Source organism: Schistocerca americana, chromosome 7 (assembly GCF_021461395.2).
Source record: "Schistocerca americana isolate TAMUIC-IGC-003095 chromosome 7, iqSchAmer2.1, whole genome shotgun sequence".
NCBI classification, from domain to species: domain Eukaryota; kingdom Metazoa; phylum Arthropoda; class Insecta; order Orthoptera; family Acrididae; genus Schistocerca; species Schistocerca americana.
This window is the reverse complement of record NC_060125.1, coordinates 376,392,122-376,416,057: the sequence shown is the minus strand read 5'-3', so window position 1 is coordinate 376,416,057 and position 23,936 is coordinate 376,392,122. Positions and strand designations below refer to the sequence as shown.

The 23,936-nt window shown below is 45.7% G+C and overlaps 1 protein-coding gene across 1 annotated transcript in view; it reads right to left on the bottom strand.

The window, feature by feature from the left end:
* Positions 1-23,936, bottom strand: part of LOC124622429 (acetylcholinesterase-like) — an 85,588-nt gene that overhangs the window by 22,905 nt on the left and 38,747 nt on the right. The window contains exons 6-7 of the mRNA XM_047148124.1: positions 10,543-10,708; positions 3,265-3,446 (exon numbers count right to left, since the gene is read on the bottom strand). Coding sequence (XP_047004080.1) covers positions 3,265-3,446; positions 10,543-10,708 — 348 coding nt within the window. The remainder of the gene's footprint in view (positions 1-3,264; positions 3,447-10,542; positions 10,709-23,936) is intronic.

Sequence of the window (23,936 nt, the reverse complement as noted above, 5' to 3'; positions counted from 1 at the left end):
TAGACCGCAAAACTTCCCGTACTGTTGACCATGGGATGGACAGTTATTGTGACACTGCACGAGCACTAACAATACCTGGGACATGTGCTGCATAATCAGTTACTGTAACAACAATCTCTTCAATAACTTCCACCGACACAGGACGCCTTTCTCTTCCAGGAGATGTACCAGCTTACCCGTGTTTTCAGATTGCATTATCATCTTCTTTAAACCATTTAATAATATCAGACCTGTACTCAGGTCTTTCAGTCGGCGATACTCTCTGAATGTAGCACTACAAAAGCTGCAGTTCACATAGAACAGTTTCGCTAACAGAGCACGGCCTCTCTTCTCGATAGCCATACAGTTCACTCACGCTATGGCTTCTCAGATGACAGCGTGGATGTCATAGCCATACAAACAGTATGTAGCTCCAGATTTGCACCAGGTGGCCACAATTATAACTAATTTGTGTTCCAATGTAAATCTGTTCCGGATTAGCACATCAGCATATCTACCACGTTTCGTTGTCATACGATAGTCACAGCCCACACTGAACCTCCATAAGTGGCTACACGTTAATTAAATCACCAGGTATTTGAAGAGTGTCTACAGCTACTGTGCTTGTGAGTGCGACTGCAAGTCCGAAATTTAAAAGTCGATTGCGATGCTATTTAACAATACACGAAATTTTAAACGTGTTACCTGTGTCCATATAAATGGTGCTGTTGGTACAGGTTTTTATTACAAATGTGACAGTTACGCTCACAAGTACAATAGCTCAAGACACTCTTGTAATGCCACATGTGCAAGATACCAGTATGACTTACCTTATTTTCTTCCCATGGTATTGTTCACGAAAGTGCAGTAATTCCTTATTAATCTTAGCAGATTTTATGACTTGGTTTGTCACAGTGCTTAACTTTCAAATCATTGTGACGAAATAAATTGTTAACAGTCACTTACGTAAGTGTACGTCAAAATGGCCTAGACCTAAATTGTACAGTAGAACAGCAAATAAACTAGAGCTGATTATCACATGTGGAATGCAATCATTTAAACGATTAGCACATCAGTTCTTCTGTAAATACATATATGTATTTTCATTTTGTGACATATTGCACACTCTATCTATGGAATAAAAGATGTATCTAATCTAAACTCAGAGTCTTCCTGGATAATTTATAAATAATAAGTGTCGTAATACGATTGTGCAACGTCGTCGTCCATGTGAACAACAGTCACTTTTTCCTGTAATAATCCTTAGTCTGCTGTCTTATAACTGTTATTGGCAGTATAAGAGGATTTAGAATTTCTCAGTAGGAAGAAGCAACATGTTATCTTGGATGGAGTGTCAATGGCAGATGTAGCACTACCCTCAGGTTTATCCCAAGGAAGTGTGTTGAGGTCCTTGCTGTTCATATCGTATATTAATGAGCTGCCAGGGAATGTTAATAGTAACCTCAAACTATTTATAGGTGATGCAGCTCCCACAGGAGGTTCGAGACCTCCCTCAGGCATGGATGCGTGTGTTGTTCTTAGCATAAGTTAGTTTAATTAGAATGTAAGTTTAGGGACCCATTATCTCAGCAGTTTCGCCCCTTAAGAATTCACACACATTTCAACATTTTCGATGCAGCTATCTGCAATGAAGGACTACGCGAAAAAATCACAGAAATATTCGAATGGATGTTAATAAGTCTTCGTACTCGTGCAAATATTGGCACGTTCCTTTCAGCACTCACAAATGTAAATTTTGCGCATCACAAAATGAAGAAAACAATATCAGTGAACCTCAACTGAATCAATCAACTATTACTAACGTCTCGGAGTAACAATTTGTGGGTATATTAGTGGATTGATCACATAGGCTCAGTCGTTCATAAAGCTTCGTTTCATTGGTTGGTTACTGCAAGACCGCAATGTCATTAAAGGAGATTGTCTAAAAAACACTCCTGTGACCTACATACCATATCATTCAAGTGTGTAAGTGTCGATATCAAACAAGATACAAATGAGGACAGCACAAATTTCAACGTATTTGTTTGATTCACGAGGAAGTGTCACAGAGATGCTGAAAAACGGAACTCACAGACGCTTGAAGACCGATTGAAGACCGCCAACTATTCCGTTGAAAGCTGTTTACAAATATTCGTTTTATAAATTGAAACGCCTTTTTCTTGCTGCCGTGTATATTTATTTATAGTCAAGACACGTTTCTCACTTTATATTAACGTATCTTTAGTGGATTTAATCTGAAATTGTACTGTGTTGTTTATATATATGGTACTTGAAGATCAGAAAACAACTGAATGTAAAATTTTTACGTTTATAAATTATTTCTTACAATTTTTCGTCTTAAAGGCCGAAATCTGATTTTCCTCTCATCTAATTTTTCATTAGCGGTAGCACTGTCACCTCACTCAAAAATCGACACATTTTCTTTTGTCATTTCATACTTCGTAAGCTGACTGGAGTAGACCCCACTACTGGTCTGTCATTAACTGCAGATTTTTGTTACGAGAATTATGAACGATCTCTGTATGTTCACTTGGTGTTACTTTTCTTAAGAGTTGCCAACCTAACTACTGTTTCTTCTATCTATCTCTCTCTCTCTCTCTGTCTCTCTCTCTCTCTCTCTCTCTCTCTCTCTCTCTCTCTCTCTCTCTGTGTGTGTGTGTGTGTGTGTGTGTGTGTGTGTGTGTGTACTTGCGTGCATTTGCACCTACATGAGTTTAAGTTGTTTCTTCAAGAGAATTAAACAATTTGTTCAGATATTACAGAAAAAAAACTTTATAATTCCAGATTAAATCCACTGCAGGTGCCTTAATGTAAAAGGCGAAACACATGTGAAACGTAGATAGTAAAGACAGAAGCAAGAAAACGTCGTTTCAACTTGTGAAAGAAATATTTATATACTTGCTGGGGATAATGGCCACGCCAAAACACTTGGCCAACTTACAAAATTTCAAGTAGCTGTATTGAAGAATCTAGGCGTGTACTACAAACCGCTTCGTGCCGCGCCCTTAGGGACTTCGGAGGTAAGACGTGACTTATTACTGAACTGACAGAGGCAATTTAACAATCTTTCTTCCCAGCGCTCTATACGCGAATGGAACCGGAAGTCTAATATAATGGGAAGTGCCTCCTGACCTGCACTTCGATATGATTTGCAGAGCACAGTTGTACATGTTATTCAGTGGGTGAAACCTGAATCATGGAATGACACGAATTTTGGGAAGGCGCATGACGCTGTTTGAGTCCGTCAGCAAGTGAGGTACGTACGTTGACCAGGGCTTGCCCATCGGCCACGGTGATGTTCTCGTGTCCGAAGTAGAAGTCGTGCATGCTGAGGGCGGCTGCAGAGCGCTCCTCGGCCGTCGGCAGGTGCAGCAGCGGCGCCACCGCCAGCTCAAAGTTGTCGTTCAGCTCCTGCAGAGACGCTGGCTCCGACAGGTAGGCCTTCTCTGCAAGGCAAGGAATGGAGACCATAATGGAACCGGGCAGTGGCACACTTATTTCGTATACAACACGAAACATACAATAAGGTCACCATCCGATTTAGTGACTTTCTCACACAACCCCCTTTTTTTTACATTTGTGAAAGAGCTGATGGTAAAGTATAATTTGTTTGTATTGGCTCTGAGCACTATGGGACTTAACAAAAAAAAATGGCTCTGAGTACTATGGGACTTAACATCTATGATCATCAGTCCCCTAGAACTTAGAACTACTTAAACCTAACTAACCTAAGGACACCACACACATCCAGGCCCGAGGCAGGATTCGAACCTGCGACCGTAGCAGTCGCGCGGTTCCGGACTGAGAGCCTAGAACCACGAGTATGGGACTTAACATCTGAGGCCATCAGTCGCCTAGAACTTGGAACTAATTAAATTTAACTAACCTAAGGACATCACACACATCCATGCCCGAGGCAGGATTCGAACCTGCGACCGTAGCGGTCGCTCGGCTCCAGACTGAAGCGCCTAGAACCGCATGGCCACTCCGGCCGGCAATTTGTTTGTATTCAAATGTTAAAATGTGTAATGGAAAGTAGTTTCAGATAGGACACTGTACTACAAAAGAAGATCAGACATATTTCATAATTTTGAAAATTTATATAATGATTATTGTTATTTCAATAAATTTTATAATCACTTATAACATTTATATCGTCAGTTATAAAGTGTGCACGAAATTGTCTTTGCTTGTATGGATCAGTTTAAAACAACATTTTGGTATTCCCAAATACAGGGTTGGGCAAATAAAAATGGCTCGCAGAAAAGAGTTCCAGGGCACAAAGAACCACAGAAGAGGAAAGGAAATACAGAACTAATCTGACTACAGCAGATGTTGAAAGTGACCACCATTCATCTCTTAACACTTTTGGGCCCTGGTCAGCAAGTTACTGAAGGCGGATCAAAGCTGAAATGCTGAAATTGCTGCACTCTCGTCCGAAATGTTCTGCTGCAGTTCTGAAGACTGGGGCTTTTGCAATACACCTTACACTTGATGGCTCCACACACAAAGTAACCGCGCACTGACAGATCTTGTGTCCTGGATGGCCAACTGGGGCAGCGACCAGGTTGACCTCTGCTAACAACTTCGTCAGGCGTGAAAATTGTGTAAATGTGCTCCGATGTTCAACCGGCTGTGTGGCCAGTTGCTCCATCCTCTTGGGGTGTGGTTATATACATACATTCACCTCCAATTGTATCCACTCTTCCGGGCCACTTTTATTTGCCCTACCCTGTACATCGCTGACCTCTTTGCCGTTTTCTGCGCATGGATCAATTATCATTACGCCACAAATCTGAAACAAGCGCCCGCCATCTTATATTGCCCAAAACATTAGGTTCACCCCATTTATACCTCCACGGTTCACCGCGGTAGTACTTCTCCGTGATATCACTCTGACGTGCTCCTGCCAAGTTTCGACCGCTGGGGATATCTACCGACTTTTGTGGTCGCCTCCCAAATAGCATCTGGTACTTTGCGTCGAGACGTAGTTGTTTCGTCAAAAATGCCAACTTGCGCCGTTTATGGCTGTACTAACAGATCCGATCGTAATCCAAAATTTACAGGAGTCACATTTCATTCATAAGTGGAGATTTTCAAGCAATATTTTCTCTTCTATACATGAATTATAGTTCTGCTGTTTTCTTTGTTTTCTTTCCTGTGTTTTTCATTGTCCTCCAAACGCTCAGGCGTCCGAACCACACTGTGTCGATGGCCTCGTCTCCGCACAATACAAGGCTACGTGAGCGCGCTGACTGTTGGTTCGGTAACTCATTCCCGGAATTCCTCCCGCCGATAATTATTCATTGTTCATATTTCCTCCCTCTTTAAAAGAGACTCTGACTAGAATATTAGGAGACAGCGGTCATATGTGTATGTGTTCTGTGTGTATGATTGTATAAACGTGAGTGTGTGCTTTGCTTCCTTTCAGAAGAAGGCTTTAGCCGATCACACTTTTTGTCGTGCCTGCCTGCTGCTCGGCCTGTGAGTAGCAATCTAACGGCTTCACCGTAACGTTTCTCTTTGACAGCTCTTCCTAATCCACAGAAGACTGTAATGTGTAAATGGTGATGACTACGAATTACTAACATCTGTCTTTAATTAAAAAACAAAAATACTAATAAATTAACTACATGGAGTCATTTTTACAAAAAAAAATGTTGATATAGAATAACTCGTTCCACATCATTATCATTTACCACGCAAATGATACAAGTAATATGAAACTAACTAACTAATTAATTAATTATTGGTATATCACAAACCATGGTATGGAGTCCCATACGTTGAAAGCCTCAAAATGAAATTCAAAAAAGGCAGATGATCAAAGTGCATTCCAACAGTGATATGATTGGCTATTCCTCAAAAACTGACAGCTGCTGACGAGAAATATTCCGGAAAAAGAAGCAAACAGGCTACTGATCGAAAGGTAGGCCTATGTGTAGCACGGGCTAGACTAACACTACTAAAAAAGTGACTCACAAGCATGTTGATCGAAAATATCCGTTTTACGCGCCCTATGCGTTTGAGAGTGTTTCCTTAACCGAATTTATAGCATTTGGCAATGCTGTTTAGAAAATTATATATTCGCATCGTATAAGATTTCAAAGTGAAGAGATATGTAAACTACAGTGAAACTAATGCACTGACAATCTAATAAAACAAGAACTCTACTCTGCATGGAGATACATCTCTGTGCAGTTCTGTTTCTTTGACATTTCAATAATCGTTCACTTTGTTGATATGCAAAAGATACGATAGCATGCCTTGCGTCTTCCCTTATCGCACACGTCTGTGAGCTAGCAAAGAACAAGTAGGCAAGTTTCTTTGCAAACGTGAACATTAAAAATATTGTGCATATGAGTTGAAAGCTGAAAATGTGACGAACAAGAAGCAATACCAGTAAGCAAACAAGCATTGGTTTCGGGGTTCCATCTTCATTTTCTACTGATACAAATGCAATAAAAGTGGAATTAAATGGATTAAAAAAGACAGCTTTTCACGTCACTTCCTTCTCTTCTTGGTTATTCGAAATATATCAACAAAAAACAAGTTACACTAACGAGGCCAAATGTGTCGTGTTACTAGATGAAATACATATTTAAGAACAGAAAAAGATCGAAATTGCCTTCCTCACGCTATGATATTCATGTAAGCACTGTAATTTTTAGTATTTAAAACAGTTGTTGCGTGCACATGACAGAAACAGTGAACAAGAAACAATCATAAACAGTAGTCTATTAATGTTTTGGGCCGTTTAAAACGACGGCAGGCTCAGCCCACTCTGACTCCAAAACAACTTTTCAGTGTAAGTCTGTAACGCCATTTTCCTTCCTTTTTTTGCTCACGCTACTTGCACCACTGCTTGTGGGGGAGCAGCAAGTGGAGACTGTCAATTCATTCCTGTATCTGGGTAATGTGATGACAGAAGATGCTGCACCCGGAGAAAACGTGAAGAATCGCATAAAGAAGGCAAATGCTTGCTTCACACGACTGTATCCAGTATGGAGAAACAGAAACATCACGTGCAGAGCCTCACAACTAGGTGACTTCGGGGTATAATGACCAGCTGGTGGACCGAAAAAAATAAGTGATGGGGATCTCTGCAGAAAAACAAACCAGACACTTATAGAAGAACAGATACGTGAAAGAAAGTAAAGATGGCTTGGGCACTCATTGAGAAACCCAGAGAGAGCAATAAAAAAGAAGATATTGGAGTGGAATCCCTAAAGAATGATAATGAGTGGCGGGCCTAGAGATACATGGAAGTGGACAGTGAAAGGGCAAACAAGGAGAGTGGGCTATATCTCGGCGGAATTGAAGAAAATGGCCAAAGACAGAGATAGATGGCGAGTTCTTTTGGATGCCCTATGCCCCCATAAGGGCCAAATGAATTAAGTCAAGCAAGTATTCAGGATGAAGTAATTCATGCATTTAATTTCTTGTTGGTCTCCTAAGTAGTTCGCTATGCCACAGCTGTTGATTAGGCCTACTCGACGGAAGATTTTTAAAATACTAGAAAATGCTGAAAGGTACGATGAAGCTGCTGTTATGGCTGCTTATTTGAATGAACTGCGATCAAGAGTGACAAAAACGTTTTTTACTGCAATCTTCATCCACCGTTTCAATTGTGCACGGTGCTATCACAAGTCGACTAAAAAAAAACGTAGAATTTTCTTCCCTGACTTTGAATAGTCTTGCTGCTTTTTAAAAAAAAAATGGCTCTGAGCACTATGGGACTTAACATCTATGGTCATCAGTCCCCTAGAACTTAGAACTACTTAAACCTAACTAACCTAAGGACAACACACAACACCCAGCCATCACGAGGCAGAGAAAATCCCTGACCCCGCCGGGAATCGAACCCGGAAACCCGGGCGTGGGAAGCGAGAACGCTACCGCACGACCACGAGTTGCGGGCTGCTTTTTTCAAATCCAACCAAAAGAATCTGGGGTGTAGATGAGAACGTAAGGAAATTACTACCCAAAGTTGTAAAGCGATTGAGTTCTGCATATTTGGTGAAAACCTCATGTTACAGTCAACTGGACTCACTTTTCAACAAGATAATAGATCCATATAAGAGGGTCTAAGAAGCCTCTACTGCTGCTCGTGGATCTGAAATCATGAGGCAAGTCAGTTTCGTTCTAATGTTTCTGCAGGTATTTTCCCTGTCACTGACACCTCGTTTGATGCATCGCGAGCCAGAGCTTATGATATTGGTTGACGCGAAACAGAAATTACAGAATTCCAAGCAATGTTAAGAAGCAAATATGACGGTTTTGGAAGAAAATGGGAAATAGTCATTCGCGGTCAACAAATGGATGATGCTGTGGTCTATTTGGAAACAAACGATATAAAAATATACTGTAAAACTTTGGACGGAGGGATGGGACATTTATAAGAAAGATTCGGTAACTTTGACTCTGTTATTTTTGGAACTTTTAAGGGTAGATGATTCTGAGCCACATAAACGGTGTTACCCAGAACTTGCACACAATCACTACCTGATTCCTATGGCTCTTTTTTTCCTGTTTAAGATCGAGCTGGTGGTTGTGTACATTTTAAGGAAAATGTGTCAATAAAGAGTTGGTGATTTATTAAATTGTATTGTTAAATAACTCTAGCCTACACACTGTGAAATTATAAAACTCTTTTGACTATTCCTGTATCCAGTGCCGCAGGCAGAAGGAGCAATTCAGCCACAAGAAGGATAAAAAACTATGTACGGAGCTCACGAACTCAAAAACAGCATACAATCTTAACTCTACTATCAACCTGAAAGCAAATCCTGCGGCAACTGAGGCCTAAGTTCTGGTAGTCAAACAGTTTGTCAGAAGGGCAGTTTCATATTTTTTTAAAATATTTTATTATTTTGCAACTGCTTCCTTAACAAAAAGTTCAGTACACGCCGCTGCTGCACGTAATGCTTCTGACAAGGGGATCAATAGCTTCACACGCCACCCACTGCTTCGAATACATTTACACGAGCTAGTTGACAGTACACAGCAATAAAGATGAGTTTCGTCGTTCTTTGTGTAGATGCACAGCTTCCGAATCTTTATCCCCACGAGAATCAATGTGTCATTTGCATGTATCCCAAGAAGAGTATCATCCACACAGAAGCAGCTACGCTTTCAAAATTTTCCTCGGAGACTAATGGAGAATGACCAGCTGAGAGAGACCTCGCTCTAGGCAGGAGGTACCGCTCCGAAACTTTCAGAACCATCTGCATATCTAGCGTGTAACAGGTATAAGTGGTACGTTAATGCGTACACACACCAGGGTAACGGTGGTTCTTTCTCTGCATGGAACAGTCTTCCCACAAACGTGTCTCAGACCATAGAAACTGATCTTCTTTGCAAGGTCGTAACTACACCAATAAGTGGAGTACGCCTGGTAGTATAGAGTAAACGTTTTGCGTACATGCGACCACACTACAACGTCTGACCTGCTACCCTGGGGAAAGTAATCATTAATCGTTTGCTCTTGCAACGTGTACTTCAAGGTACTAACCAACCTAAAAATATACCACTCCTAATAGCAATAATTATTATTAGTATCCAAATGAAGTAAATACTGATGTGATGTTTTTCAGTACACTGTCCTCAGTCATTAATAAAAATATATGCGCTTACCCCCGTTATATTCTGCATTAAGGAGGAGATATGCCATGGAAGGGCTGATGCACTCCGCCCTCGAGACAAATTGTACATCCCCGCACCCCTCAGTTTTTGTATCTTCTATTAAGGAACTGACATTTGCGATAAAATGCAGCACGACTGACCGAAATAATGATTGGAACTTGAGCTCTTGACTACAGCCATTAATGAGTACTTCTAGCGCGCGCCCACACACCCACACCCACCCACCTACACATCCACACACCCACACACCCACCCACACACACACACACACCCACACACACACACACACACATACACACACACAAAAGAAGAGAGCACTTGCCCGCGAAAGGCAAAGGTCCCGAGTCTCGGTCCAGCACACAGTTTTAATCTGCCAGGAAGTTTCATATTAGCGCACACTCCGCTGCAGAGTGAAAATCTCATTCTGAAAGGAAGAAAGATTTATGGACTCGCCGACAACGAGATCAATACAGACGGAGCCCAAGTTCTGACTGAAGAAGAATGGGGAAGGAAATCAGCTCTCCCTTTTCAAAGGGACGTTCCAGCATCCGCCACAACCAATTTAAACATACATGCGGATGATGGAACAGAAATAATTCAAACAGCCGTCGTTCCGAACACGCACACGAGCATGATGTGATTTGTTCAGCTGAAAGACCATAGATTACAGCTTTCCCAGTACACTGCAGTAAATCAGTCGCTTTCTCTTTGTCATGCGAGGTTATTTCCCTTCTTTTCTGACAGTTCGTTCATGGTGTTGTAACTTTTATCAGGCACTGTACGCAATGATTTCACAAGATGACTACAGGCGACTAACTGGAAATTGCGAACACAAGATGACTACAGGCGACTAACTGGAAATTGCGATAAGCGCTAGAAGGTGAAAGAGATACTCACGGTCAACGAAGATGACGCCGTCTCCTGACGTGTAGCCTTCGATGATGGGAACCTTATTGAAGCCACCACTCCTCAAGATATTGATCGGTGAGTCTGTGAGGAAGGCGCCCTCTAAATCTGGTTCTATCGCTGGCAGCCAAGCTAAATGCTGCATGCGTACTTTTTCCTGCAAGAGAAGACACAGGAACTGTTGAAATAGAAACATTTTTATTTGGCCAAAAACTGAGTACAATACTTCTACAGAGCACCTCATCCGACATTGAAAATTGGAAATTTGTGGTAAGGTCTTATGGGACCAAACTGCTGAGCTCATCGGTCCCTAAGCTTAAGCACTACTTAATCTAACTTAAACTAACTTACGCTGAGGACGACACACGCACCCATTCCCGAGGGAGGACTCGAACCTCCGACGGAGGGAGCCGCGTGGACCCTGACAAGGCGCCTTAGACGCGCGGCTACCCCACGCGCCCCATCCGGCATTCTTTTCTTGAAACCTTAGGACCTTGTCATCCGTATATGCCTTAGACGCGCGGCTACCCCACGTGCCACATCCTGCATTCTTTTCTTGAAAATTTAGGACCTTGTCATCCGTATATGCCTTAGACGCGCGGCTACCCCACGCGCCCCATCCAGCATTCTTTTCTTGAAACCTTAGGACCTTGTCATCCGTATATGCCTTAGACGCACGGCTACCCCACGCGCCCCATCCGGCATTCTTTTCTTGAAACCTTAGGACCTTGTCATCCGTATATGCCTTAGACGCGCGGCTACCCCACGCGCCCCATCCGGCATTCTTTTCTTGAAACCTTAGGACCTTGTCATCCGTATATGCCTTAGACGCGCGGCTACCCCACGCGCCACATCCTGCATTCTTTTCTTGAAACCTTAGGACTTTGTCATCCGTATATGCCTTAGACGCGCGGCTACCCCACGCGCCCCATCCAGCATTCTTTCTTGAAACCTTAGGACGTTGTCATCCGTATATGCCTTAGACGCGCGGCTACCCCACGCGCCACATCCTGCATTCTTTTCTTGAAACCTTAGGACCTTGTCATCCGTATATGCCTTAGACGCGCGGCTACCCCACGCGCCACATCCTGCATTCTTTTCTTGAAACCTTAGGACCTTGTCATCCGTATATGTCTTAGACGCGCGGCTACCCCACGCGCCCCATCCAGCATTCTTTCTTGAAACCTTAGGACCTTGTCATCCGTATATGCCTTAGACGTGCGGCTACCCCACGCGCCCCATCCAGCATTCTTTCTTGAAACCTTAGGACCTTGTCATCCGTATATATGCCTTAGACGCGCGGCTACCCCACGCGCCCCATCCAGCATTCTTTTCTTGAAACCTTAGGACCTTGTTATCTGTATATGCCTTAGACGCGCGGCTACCCCACGCGCCCCATCCAGCATTCTTTTCTTGAAACCTTAGGACCTTGTCATCCGTATATGCCTTAGACGCGCGGCTACCCCACGCGCCCCATCCAGCATTCTTTCTTGAAACCTTAGGACCTTGTCATCCGTATATATACCTTAGACGCGCAGCTACCCCACGCGCCCCATCCAGCATTCTTTTCTTGAAACCTTAGGACCTTGTCATCTGTATATGCCTTAGACGCGCGGCTACCCCACGCGCCCCATCCAGCATTCTTCTCTTGAAACCTTAGGACCTTGTCATCCGTATATGCCTTAGACACGCGGCTACCCCACGTGCCCCATCCAGCATTCTTTTCTTGAAACCTTAGGACCTTGTCATCCGTATATGCCTTAGACGCGCGGCTACCCCACGCGCCACATCCTGCATTCTTTTCTTGAAACCTTAGGACCTTGTCATCCGTATATGCCTTAGACGCGCGGCTACCCCACGTGCCCCATCCAGCGTTCTTTCTTGAAACCTTAGGACCTTGTCATCCGTATATGCCTTAGACGCGCGGCTACCCCACGTGCCCCATCCAGCATTCTTTTCTTGAAACCTTAGGACCTTGTCATCCGTATATGCCTTAGACGCGCGGCTACCCCACGCGCCACACCCTGCATTCTTTTCTTGAAACCTTAGGACCTTGTCATCCGTATATGCCTTAGACGCGCGGCTACCCCACGCGCCACATCCTGCATTCTTTTTTTGAAATCCTAGGACCTTGTCATCCGTATATGCCTTAGACGCGCGGCTACCCCACGCGCCCCATCCAGCATTCTTTCTTGAAACCTTAGGACCTTGTCATCCGTATATGCCTTAGACGCGCGGCTACCCCACGCGCCCCATCCAGCATTCTTCTCTTGAAACCTTAGGACCTTGTCATCCGTATATGCCTTAGACGCGCGGCTACCCCACGTGCCCCATCCAGCATTCTTTTCTTGAAACCTTAGGACCTTGTCATCCGTATATGCCTTAGACGCGCGGCTACCCCACGCGCCACATCCTGCATTCTTTTCTTGAAACCTTAGGACCTTGTCATCCGTATATGCCTTAGACGCGCGGCTACCCCACGCGCCCCATCCAGCATTCTTTCTTGAAACCTTAGGACCTTGTCATCCGTATATGCCTTAGACGCGCGGCTACCCCACGCGCCGCATCCAGCATTCTTTCTTGAAACCTTAGGACCTTGTCATCCGTATATATGCCTTAGACGCGCGGCTACCCCACGCGCCCCATCCAGCATTCTTTTCTTGAAACCTTAGGACCTTGTCATCTGTATATGCCTTAGACGCGCGGCTACCCCACGCGCCCCATCCAGCATTCTTTTCTTGAAACCTTAGGACCTTGTCATCCGTATATGCCTTAGACGCGCGGCTACCCCACGCGCCCCATCCAGCATTCTTTTCTTGAAACCGTAGGACCTTGTCATCCGTATATGCCTTAGACGCGCGGCTACCCCACGTGCCCCATCCGGCATTCTTTTCTTGAAACCTTAGGACCTTGTCATCCGTATATGCCTTAGACGCGCGGCTACTCCACGCGCCCCATCCGGCATTCTTTTCTTGAAACCTTAGGACCTTGTCATCCGTACATGCCTTAGACGCGCGGCTACCCCACGCGCCCCATCCAGTATTCTTTTCTTGAAACCTTAGGACCTTGTCATCCGTATATGCCTTAGACGCGCGGCTACCCCACGCGCCCCATCCAGCATTCTTTTCTTGAAACCTTAGGACCTTGTCATCCGTATATGCCTTAGACGCGCGGCTACCCCACGCACCCCATCCAGCATTCTTTTCTTGAAACCTTAGGACCTTGTCACCCGTATATGCCTTAGACGTGCGGCTACCCCACGCGCCCCATCCAGCATTCTTTTCTTGAAACCTTAGGACCTTGTCATCCGTATATGCCTTAGACGCGCGGCTACCCCACGCACCCCATCCAGCATTCTTTTCTTGAAACCTTAGGACCTTGTCACCCGTATATGCCTTAGACGCGCGGCTACCCCACGCGCCCCATCCAGCATTCTTTTCTTGAAACCTTAGGACCTTGTCATCCGTATATGCCTTAGACGCGCGGCTACCCCACGCGCCCCATCCAGCATTCTTTTCTTGAAACCTTAGGACCTTGTCATCTGTATATGCCTTAGGCGCGCGGCTACCCCACGCGCCCCATCCGGCATTCTTTTCTAGAAACCTTAGGACCTTGTCATCCGTATATGCCTTAGACGCCCGGCTACTCCACGCGCCCCATCCGGCATTCTTTTCTTGAAACCTTAGGACCTTGTCATCCGTATATATGCCTTAGACGCGCGGCTACCCCACGCGCCCCATCCAGCATTCTTCTCTTGAAACCTTAGGACCTTGTCATCCGTATATGCCTTAGACGCGCGGCTACCCCACGTGCCCCATCCAGCATTCTTTTCTTGAAACCTTAGGACCTTGTCATCCGTATATGCCTTAGACGCGCGGCTACCCCACGCGCCACATCCTGCATTCTTTTCTTGAAACCTTAGGACCTTGTCATCCGTATATGCCTTAGACGCGCGGCTACCCCACGCGCCCCATCCAGCATTCTTTCTTGAAACCTTAGGACCTTGTCATCCGTATATGCCTTAGACGCGCGGCTACCCCACGTGCCCCATCCAGCATTCTTTTCTTGAAACCTTAGGACCTTGTCATCCGTATATGCCTTAGACGCGCGGCTACCCCACGCGCCCCATCCAGCATTCTTTCTTGAAACCTTAGGACCTTGTCATCCGTATATATGCCTTAGACGCGCGGCTACCCCACGCGCCCCATCCAGCATTCTTTCTTGAAACCTTAGGACCTTGTCATCCGTATATATGCCTTAGACGCGCGGCTACCCCACGCGCCCCATCCAGCATTCTTTTCTTGAAACCTTAGGACCTTGTTATCTGTATATGCCTTAGACGCGCGGCTACCCCACGCGCCCCATCCAGCATTCTTTTCTTGAAACCTTAGGACCTTGTCATCCGTATATGCCTTAGACGCGCGGCTACCCCACGCGCCCCATCCAGCATTCTTTCTTGAAACCTTAGGACCTTGTCATCCGTATATATACCTTAGACGCGCAGCTACCCCACGCGCCCCATCCAGCATTCTTTTCTTGAAACCTTAGGACCTTGTCATCTGTATATGCCTTAGACGCGCGGCTACCCCACGCGCCCCATCCAGCATTCTTCTCTTGAAACCTTAGGACCTTGTCATCCGTATATGCCTTAGACACGCGGCTACCCCACGTGCCCCATCCAGCATTCTTTTCTTGAAACCTTAGGACCTTGTCATCCGTATATGCCTTAGACGCGCGGCTACCCCACGCGCCACATCCTGCATTCTTTTCTTGAAACCTTAGGACCTTGTCATCCGTATATGCCTTAGACGCGCGGCTACCCCACGTGCCCCATCCAGCGTTCTTTCTTGAAACCTTAGGACCTTGTCATCCGTATATGCCTTAGACGCGCGGCTACCCCACGTGCCCCATCCAGCATTCTTTTCTTGAAACCTTAGGACCTTGTCATCCGTATATGCCTTAGACGCGCGGCTACCCCACGCGCCACACCCTGCATTCTTTTCTTGAAACCTTAGGACCTTGTCATCCGTATATGCCTTAGACGCGCGGCTACCCCACGCGCCACATCCTGCATTCTTTTTTTGAAATCCTAGGACCTTGTCATCCGTATATGCCTTAGACGCGCGGCTACCCCACGCGCCCCATCCAGCATTCTTTCTTGAAACCTTAGGACCTTGTCATCCGTATATGCCTTAGACGCGCGGCTACCCCACGCGCCCCATCCAGCATTCTTCTCTTGAAACCTTAGGACCTTGTCATCCGTATATGCCTTAGACGCGCGGCTACCCCACGTGCCCCATCCAGCATTCTTTTCTTGAAACCTTAGGACCTTGTCATCCGTATATGCCTTAGACGCGCGGCTACCCCACGCGCCACATCCTGCATTCTTTTCTTGAAACCTTAGGACCTTGTCATCCGTATATGCCTTAGACGCGCGGCTACCCCACGCGCCCCATCCAGCATTCTTTCTTGAAACCTTAGGACCTTGTCATCCGTATATGCCTTAGACGCGCGGCTACCCCACGCGCCGCATCCAGCATTCTTTCTTGAAACCTTAGGACCTTGTCATCCGTATATATGCCTTAGACGCGCGGCTACCCCACGCGCCCCATCCAGCATTCTTTTCTTGAAACCTTAGGACCTTGTCATCTGTATATGCCTTAGACGCGCGGCTACCCCACGCGCCCCATCCAGCATTCTTTTCTTGAAACCTTAGGACCTTGTCATCCGTATATGCCTTAGACGCGCGGCTACCCCACGCGCCCCATCCAGCATTCTTTTCTTGAAACCGTAGGACCTTGTCATCCGTATATGCCTTAGACGCGCGGCTACCCCACGTGCCCCATCCGGCATTCTTTTCTTGAAACCTTAGGACCTTGTCATCCGTATATGCCTTAGACGCGCGGCTACTCCACGCGCCCCATCCGGCATTCTTTTCTTGAAACCTTAGGACCTTGTCATCCGTACATGCCTTAGACGCGCGGCTACCCCACGCGCCCCATCCAGTATTCTTTTCTTGAAACCTTAGGACCTTGTCATCCGTATATGCCTTAGACGCGCGGCTACCCCACGCGCCCCATCCAGCATTCTTTTCTTGAAACCTTAGGACCTTGTCATCCGTATATGCCTTAGACGCGCGGCTACCCCACGCACCCCATCCAGCATTCTTTTCTTGAAACCTTAGGACCTTGTCACCCGTATATGCCTTAGACGTGCGGCTACCCCACGCGCCCCATCCAGCATTCTTTTCTTGAAACCTTAGGACCTTGTCATCCGTATATGCCTTAGACGCGCGGCTACCCCACGCACCCCATCCAGCATTCTTTTCTTGAAACCTTAGGACCTTGTCACCCGTATATGCCTTAGACGCGCGGCTACCCCACGCGCCCCATCCAGCATTCTTTTCTTGAAACCTTAGGACCTTGTCATCCGTATATGCCTTAGACGCGCGGCTACCCCACGCGCCCCATCCAGCATTCTTTTCTTGAAACCTTAGGACCTTGTCATCTGTATATGCCTTAGGCGCGCGGCTACCCCACGCGCCCCATCCGGCATTCTTTTCTAGAAACCTTAGGACCTTGTCATCCGTATATGCCTTAGACGCCCGGCTACTCCACGCGCCCCATCCGGCATTCTTTTCTTGAAACCTTAGGACCTTGTCATCCGTATATATGCCTTAGACGCGCGGCTACCCCACGCGCCCCATCCAGCATTCTTCTCTTGAAACCTTAGGACCTTGTCATCCGTATATGCCTTAGACGCGCGGCTACCCCACGTGCCCCATCCAGCATTCTTTTCTTGAAACCTTAGGACCTTGTCATCCGTATATGCCTTAGACGCGCGGCTACCCCACGCGCCACATCCTGCATTCTTTTCTTGAAACCTTAGGACCTTGTCATCCGTATATGCCTTAGACGCGCGGCTACCCCACGCGCCCCATCCAGCATTCTTTCTTGAAACCTTAGGACCTTGTCATCCGTATATGCCTTAGACGCGCGGCTACCCCACGTGCCCCATCCAGCATTCTTTTCTTGAAACCTTAGGACCTTGTCATCCGTATATGCCTTAGACGCGCGGCTACCCCACGCGCCACATCCTGCATTCTTTTCTTGAAACCTTAGGACCTTGTCATCCGTATATGCCTTAGACGCGCAGCTACCCCACGCGCCCCATCCAGCATTCTTTCTTGAAACCTTAGGACCTTGTCATCCGTATATGCCTTAGACGCGTGGCTACCCCACGCGCCCCATCCAGCATTCTTTCTTGAAACCTTAGGACCTTGTCATCCATATATATGCCTTAGACGCGCGGCTACCCCACGCGCCCCATGCAGCATTCTTTTCTTGAAACCTTAGGACCTTGTCATCTGTATATGCCTTAGACGCGCGGCTACCCCACGCGCCCCATCCAGCATTCTTTTCTTGAAACCGTAGGACCTTGTCATCCGTATATGCCTTAGACGCGCGGCTACCCCACGCGCCCCATCCAGCATTCTTCTCTTGAAACCTTAGGACCTTGTCATCCGTATATGCCTTAGACGCGCGGCTACCCCACGTGCCCCATCCAGCATTCTTTTCTTGAAACCTTAGGACCTTGTCACCCGTATATGCCTTAGACGCGCGGCTACCCCACGCGCCCCATCCAGCATTCTTTTCTTGAAACCTTAGGACCTTGTCATCCGTATATGCCTTAGACGCGCGGCTACCTCACGCGCCCCATCCAGCATTCTTTCTTGAAACCTTAGGACCTTGTCATCCGTATATGCCTTAGACGCGCGGCTACCCCACGCGCCCCATCTAGCATTCTTTCTTGAAACCTTAGGACCTTGTCATCCGTATATATGCTTTAGACGCGCGGCTACCCCACGCGCCCCATCCAGCATTCTTTTCTTCAAACCTTCGGACCTTGTCATCTGTATATGCCTTAGACGCGCGGCTACCCCACGCGCCCCATCCAGCATTCTTTTCTTGAAACCTTAGGACCTTGTCATCCGTATATGCCTTAGACGCGCGGCTACCCCACGCGCCCCATCCAGCATTCTTTTCTTGAAACCTTAGGACCTTGTCGTCCGTATATGCCTTAGACGCGCGGCTACCCCACGCGCCCCATCCAGCATTCTTTTCTTGAAACCTTAGGACCTTGTCATCCGTATATGCCTTAGACGCGCGGCTACCCCACGCACCCCATCCAGCATTCTTTTCTTGAAACCTTAGGACCTTGTCACCCGTATATGCCTTAGACGCGCGGCTACCCCACGCGCCCCATCCGGCATTCTTTTCTTGAAACCTTAGGACCTTGTCATCCGTATATGCCTTAGATGCGCGGCTACCCCACACGCCCCATCCAGCATTCTTTTCTTGAAACCTTAGGACCTTGTCATCCGTATATGCCTTATACGCGCGGCTACCCCACGCACCCCATCCAGCATTCTTTTCTTGAAACCTTAGGACCTTGTCACCCGTATATGCCTTAGACGCGTGGCTACCCCACGCGCCCCATCCAGCATTCTTTCTTGAAACCTTAGGACCTTGTAATCCGTATATGCCTTAGACGCGCGGCTACCCCAAGCGCCCCATCTAGCATTCTTTCTTGAAACCTTAGGACCTTGTCATCCGTATATATGCTTTAGACGCGCGGCTACCCCACGCGCCCCATCCAGCATTCTTTTCTTCAAACCTTCGGACCTTGTCATCTGTATATGCCTTAGACGCGCGGCTACCCCACGCGCCCCATCCAGCATTCTTTTCTTGAAACCTTAGGACCTTGTCATCCGTATATGCCTTAGACGCGCGGCTACCCCACGCGCCCCATCCAGCATTCTTTTCTTGAAACCTTAGGACCTTGTCGTCCGTATATGCCTTAGACGCGCGGCTACCCCACGCGCCCCATCCAGCATTCTTTTCTTGAAACCTTAGGACCTTGTCATCCGTATATGCCTTAGACGCGCGGCTACCCCACGCACCCCATCCAGCATTCTTTTCTTGAAACCTTAGGACCTTGTCACCCGTATATGCCTTAGACGCGCGGCTACCCCACGCGCCCCATCCGGCATTCTTTTCTTGAAACCTTAGGACCTTGTCATCCGTATATGCCTTAGATGCGCGGCTACCCCACACGCCCCATTCAGCATTCTTTTCTTGAAACCTTAGGACCTTGTCATCCGTATATGCCTTATACGCGCGGCTACCCCACGCACCCCATCCAGCATTCTTTTCTTGAAACCTTAGGACCTTGTCACCCGTATATGCCTTAGACGCGTGGCTACCCCACGCGCCCCATCCAGCATTCTTTTCTTGAAACCTTAGGACCTTGTCATCCGTATATGCCTTAGACGCGCGGCTACCCCACGCACCCCATCCAGCATTCTTTTCTTGAAACCTTAGGACCTTGTCACCCGTATATGCCTTAGACGCGCGGCTACCCCACGCGCCCCATCCAGCATTCTTTTCTTGAAACCTTAGGACCTTGTCATCCATATATGCCTTAGACGCGCGGCTACCCCACGCACCCCATCCAGCATTCTTTTCTTGAAACCTTAGGACCTTGTCACCCGTATATGCCTTAGACGCGCGGCTACCCCACGCGCCCCATCCAGCATTCTTTTCTTGAAACCTTAGGACCTTGTCATCCGTATATGCCTTAGACGCGCGACTACCCCACGCGCCCCATCCAGCATTCTTTTCTTGAAACCTTAGGACCTTGTCATCTGTATATGCCTTAGGCGTGCGGCTACCCCACGCGCCCCATCCGGCATTCTTTTCTAGAAACCTTAGGACCTTGTCATCCGTATATGCCTTAGACGCGCGGCTACTCCACGCGCCCCATCCGGCATTCTTTTCTTGAAACCTTAGGACCTTGTCATCCGTATATGCATACATTTTTAGCTACAAAATTGCCTAGATAGCTATAGACGATTCCCTGAATTCCGGCTATGGCTGAGGAGTTTGTGACAGTTGTCCAGAAACAGGGAAGATTATGGTTAAACGTACCGTCCATACCTTAGTCATTAGAAATGGAGTACGAGATCGGAATAATTCAAGGATGAGGAACGAGTTCGACCATGCCCTTTTGAAAGAAATCACAGAAAACCTAAATCTGGATGGTCGGATGCAGATTTGAACGATCGACCTTTTTTTTTTTTTTTTTTTTTTTCTTCCGTATTCGTTAAATTCACCAACTCACAAACAATACCCCCACATTCAATAGGCAAACCAGCCTGATACAGATAAGGGCAAAATAAATTAGCATTAATAAGTGACTGATTGCCGTTTTTCCAACCTTGCAACATTTATTAAAACCAATTCCCAGTAATACCTGTGGTGGACTGGAGCATGCTTTGCAGAAGTGTTACTTCGCAAAAGTCTTCGGGCTCGATGCCTGACGTTTAATGACAGTTTCCAAAAAAGACGTCGTCACCATCCAGGGTTGCCAGGTTTTGTCCGAACAAAATCGGGATTTTTTACGGAACTTAGACAAAATACACTTAGGCCCAAAATCAAAATGCAATGTAAGAAAGCACTGTATTTCATTTTGTTGATATTCCTGCTCGCTTTTCAATGTCGTTAGTAGGGTCTTCCCTTCTTCCCCATCGAGAAAATTACGAAACTCTAAGCACGTAAATGAGTAATTCATCTTCATCAGTAATTCAGCTTCCAGTGTAACCATAGCCATTGACAAACAGTTTCTTCGCCAGGTGTTCCTCATGATGCTGACAATTCTTTTTGGGCCAATATTGGAATGAGGTATAGAAAACACGAAACAAACAACTTTGGACAGGTTTCCACAGTTTTCACACGGACGAAAAAATTTCATCCGCTTATTATCAAACTTCAACTTTACAATTATCTCCTCTTCCTTGAGAAAGGTGTTTAATTGCGCAAATCCTCGTCTACAAGAAGTCCATACAGGGAAGTCACTTATATGAATTCTAAAACTGAGCACTGTTCCATGTTAATGTAAACGGTATGAAAGCTTTGTACGCACTCTTTTCAAAGTCAAATCTTTTATCAAGAAAGTCTATACCGTGCAGTAAGTAATCGGAAGTTTCTCTTTTGAATGTTTGAAACCATAAGCCATCATTTACTGACTTCAAGATGTCTGGGGATGCCACCGAGCCATAAAACTGATATTTTCTTTGTTTCAGAGAGATTTTAAAGTGTTTTTAAATCAAATAAGTCTGTTATAAGTGCATCAGCAGATCAAAGTTTTGCATTTGAGGATGAGAAATAACCACTAATGTTCATTATAAAGTCCAGATACTCGAAAATGTCTCTGAGCGTCTTTCGCGCGTATGATTTAATTGGTTCGAAGTTTTTCACTCTTCCTTTCACGACCAGAGTATTTCAAAATTTCCTGCTGTTCAATATACATCCAAGCAAAAAGTTCCTTTTGTTCGTTGAATCTTACCGATTATATTAAGTAATTATATATCTTAATAACAACGTCTTCTACATCAATTCAAAGAGCATATGCTGCTCGCTTTGCGGAATTATTCAAAAGATGATATTTACATGCTGTTGCAATCAAGTTTCGATTTTCTTTGCGTAACTCGAAGTATATATTTTTAGTTTTTTCCAAAATTAACAGAGGCGTTATCAGCAGGAAAAGCTGCTGATATTCTTCAGTGGTAAAGATGCTGTGGTTAGCTCACTTTTTGTTCCTGGCGCAACTGAGTCAAACGTTTCATCATCACCAATATAAAATAAGTTTTGTACATACACTTTCTTCGAGAGAAAAATAATGTACTATCCGAAGATTCGTGCATCCAGAATATTTATCAGATATTTTAGAATCTTGAAAAAAGTGAGCAAGAACAAACTGCTGCATCAGTCCACAAAAACATAACTACGGCTGTTTTTAACTGAGTGAACACAAAGGATGCTTCCGCAGCTTTCGTCTTCGTTTTGGTGGCTAATGTTTGGGTTTGGGTGTTTTCTAAAGTTATTTTCGCATCCATGACAAACATCGAAATATGAGGGGCACACAGTACAGTAAGTATTATGATCATCTTTATATTGTCGAAGCCACGAGTAAACTTTATACCATACTCCACGGAACCTAGTTTTCCTCATTTGCTTCTCTTTCGGCAATGACACTTCTTTGCTTTCACTGTGTCATGAATCCATATTATCATGAAGGAAACTGCACAATACTACTCAGTTGTTCTTGCACAGAACGATTAAGCAGTGTTATTTCTGACTCGCTCCTCAAAAACAACGGCTGTTGAGTCGGGTTTGTCAACTTAACTCTGTGACTAAAACTTAAGAAGAATTTTCAGTTTCAACAACTTTTATAAGATTGTCCCTCACTTGTAAACCCAAAATGAAAAAGTTAAAGCAGAGATCGCAATATTATATGAAATATTGTCAATTTTTGTGTGGTCGAGATATTTATCTATACCGGCAAGGTGTAGTCGGGAATTGGATTTTCAGCTGGAAATTCTGGACAATCCCGTGAAAATCGGGATACCTCGCAACCCTATACCCACCTCAAGGTACATCCATTATGAAATCACTCCTTATGTCATCTTAGCATATCCAAACCATGTTGCTGAGTGTCTCGAACTGGAAGAGATTACATGCTTGTCGGACTCACAAACCCTGTCCAGAACTCTTCAAAGACTGCTCCAGCACTAAGTAAAATGGCTGTACGTTTTCTATAGACAACCAGATCTGAAGACATCCCTTAACCTTCGAACACATGGATGATATCTCTCGTTCCACTCGTTCCCTTCAGCAGAAACTGTGAAACGAAATATCCATCTACATTCCAACAAAATCCATGTTCACCTACACACAACGAGTTTTGTCACCGCATAAAGAATTACGTTTTCCCGCGCTTTGCCGGTACTTTTCATCACAATTGCCTACGAAAACGGATTTTGGAAATCCAGTGAGAGAAAACTAATGTTGTAAAATAGATGATTAAATTTTGTACCATATGTACTCGGTACCGTCGAGGCGCATACCCTTACAAAGTATTCCTTACTCGTTACTTTCGATATTGAATCTCATTATGTATATATTAATTTGTTCCGGACACTCCCATGACGGAGCATGACAGTCGACACAAATCGCATTTCCTTTATTGCATGCATCTTCTCTGGACAAAATTAAAAAATCACTGTTAGCTTCTTTTCCAGTGCATGGTGAGTTCACTGAACGATGAGAATGTGTATTAAATTATCGTCAATGTGAACTCATATGAATTGTATAATGAGTCGTTGTACAATATAACTAATCTCTTCTCACAGTGCGGGTCACAAATTAATTTTACAATCGAAGGTAGCTGGAACTAATTGCTGTCTGTGGCCTAACAGTGCCACACAAGTGACTCAAGCCATATGCTGTTTACGCACGGTGTTTGAATTACATGAGTAACGAAAC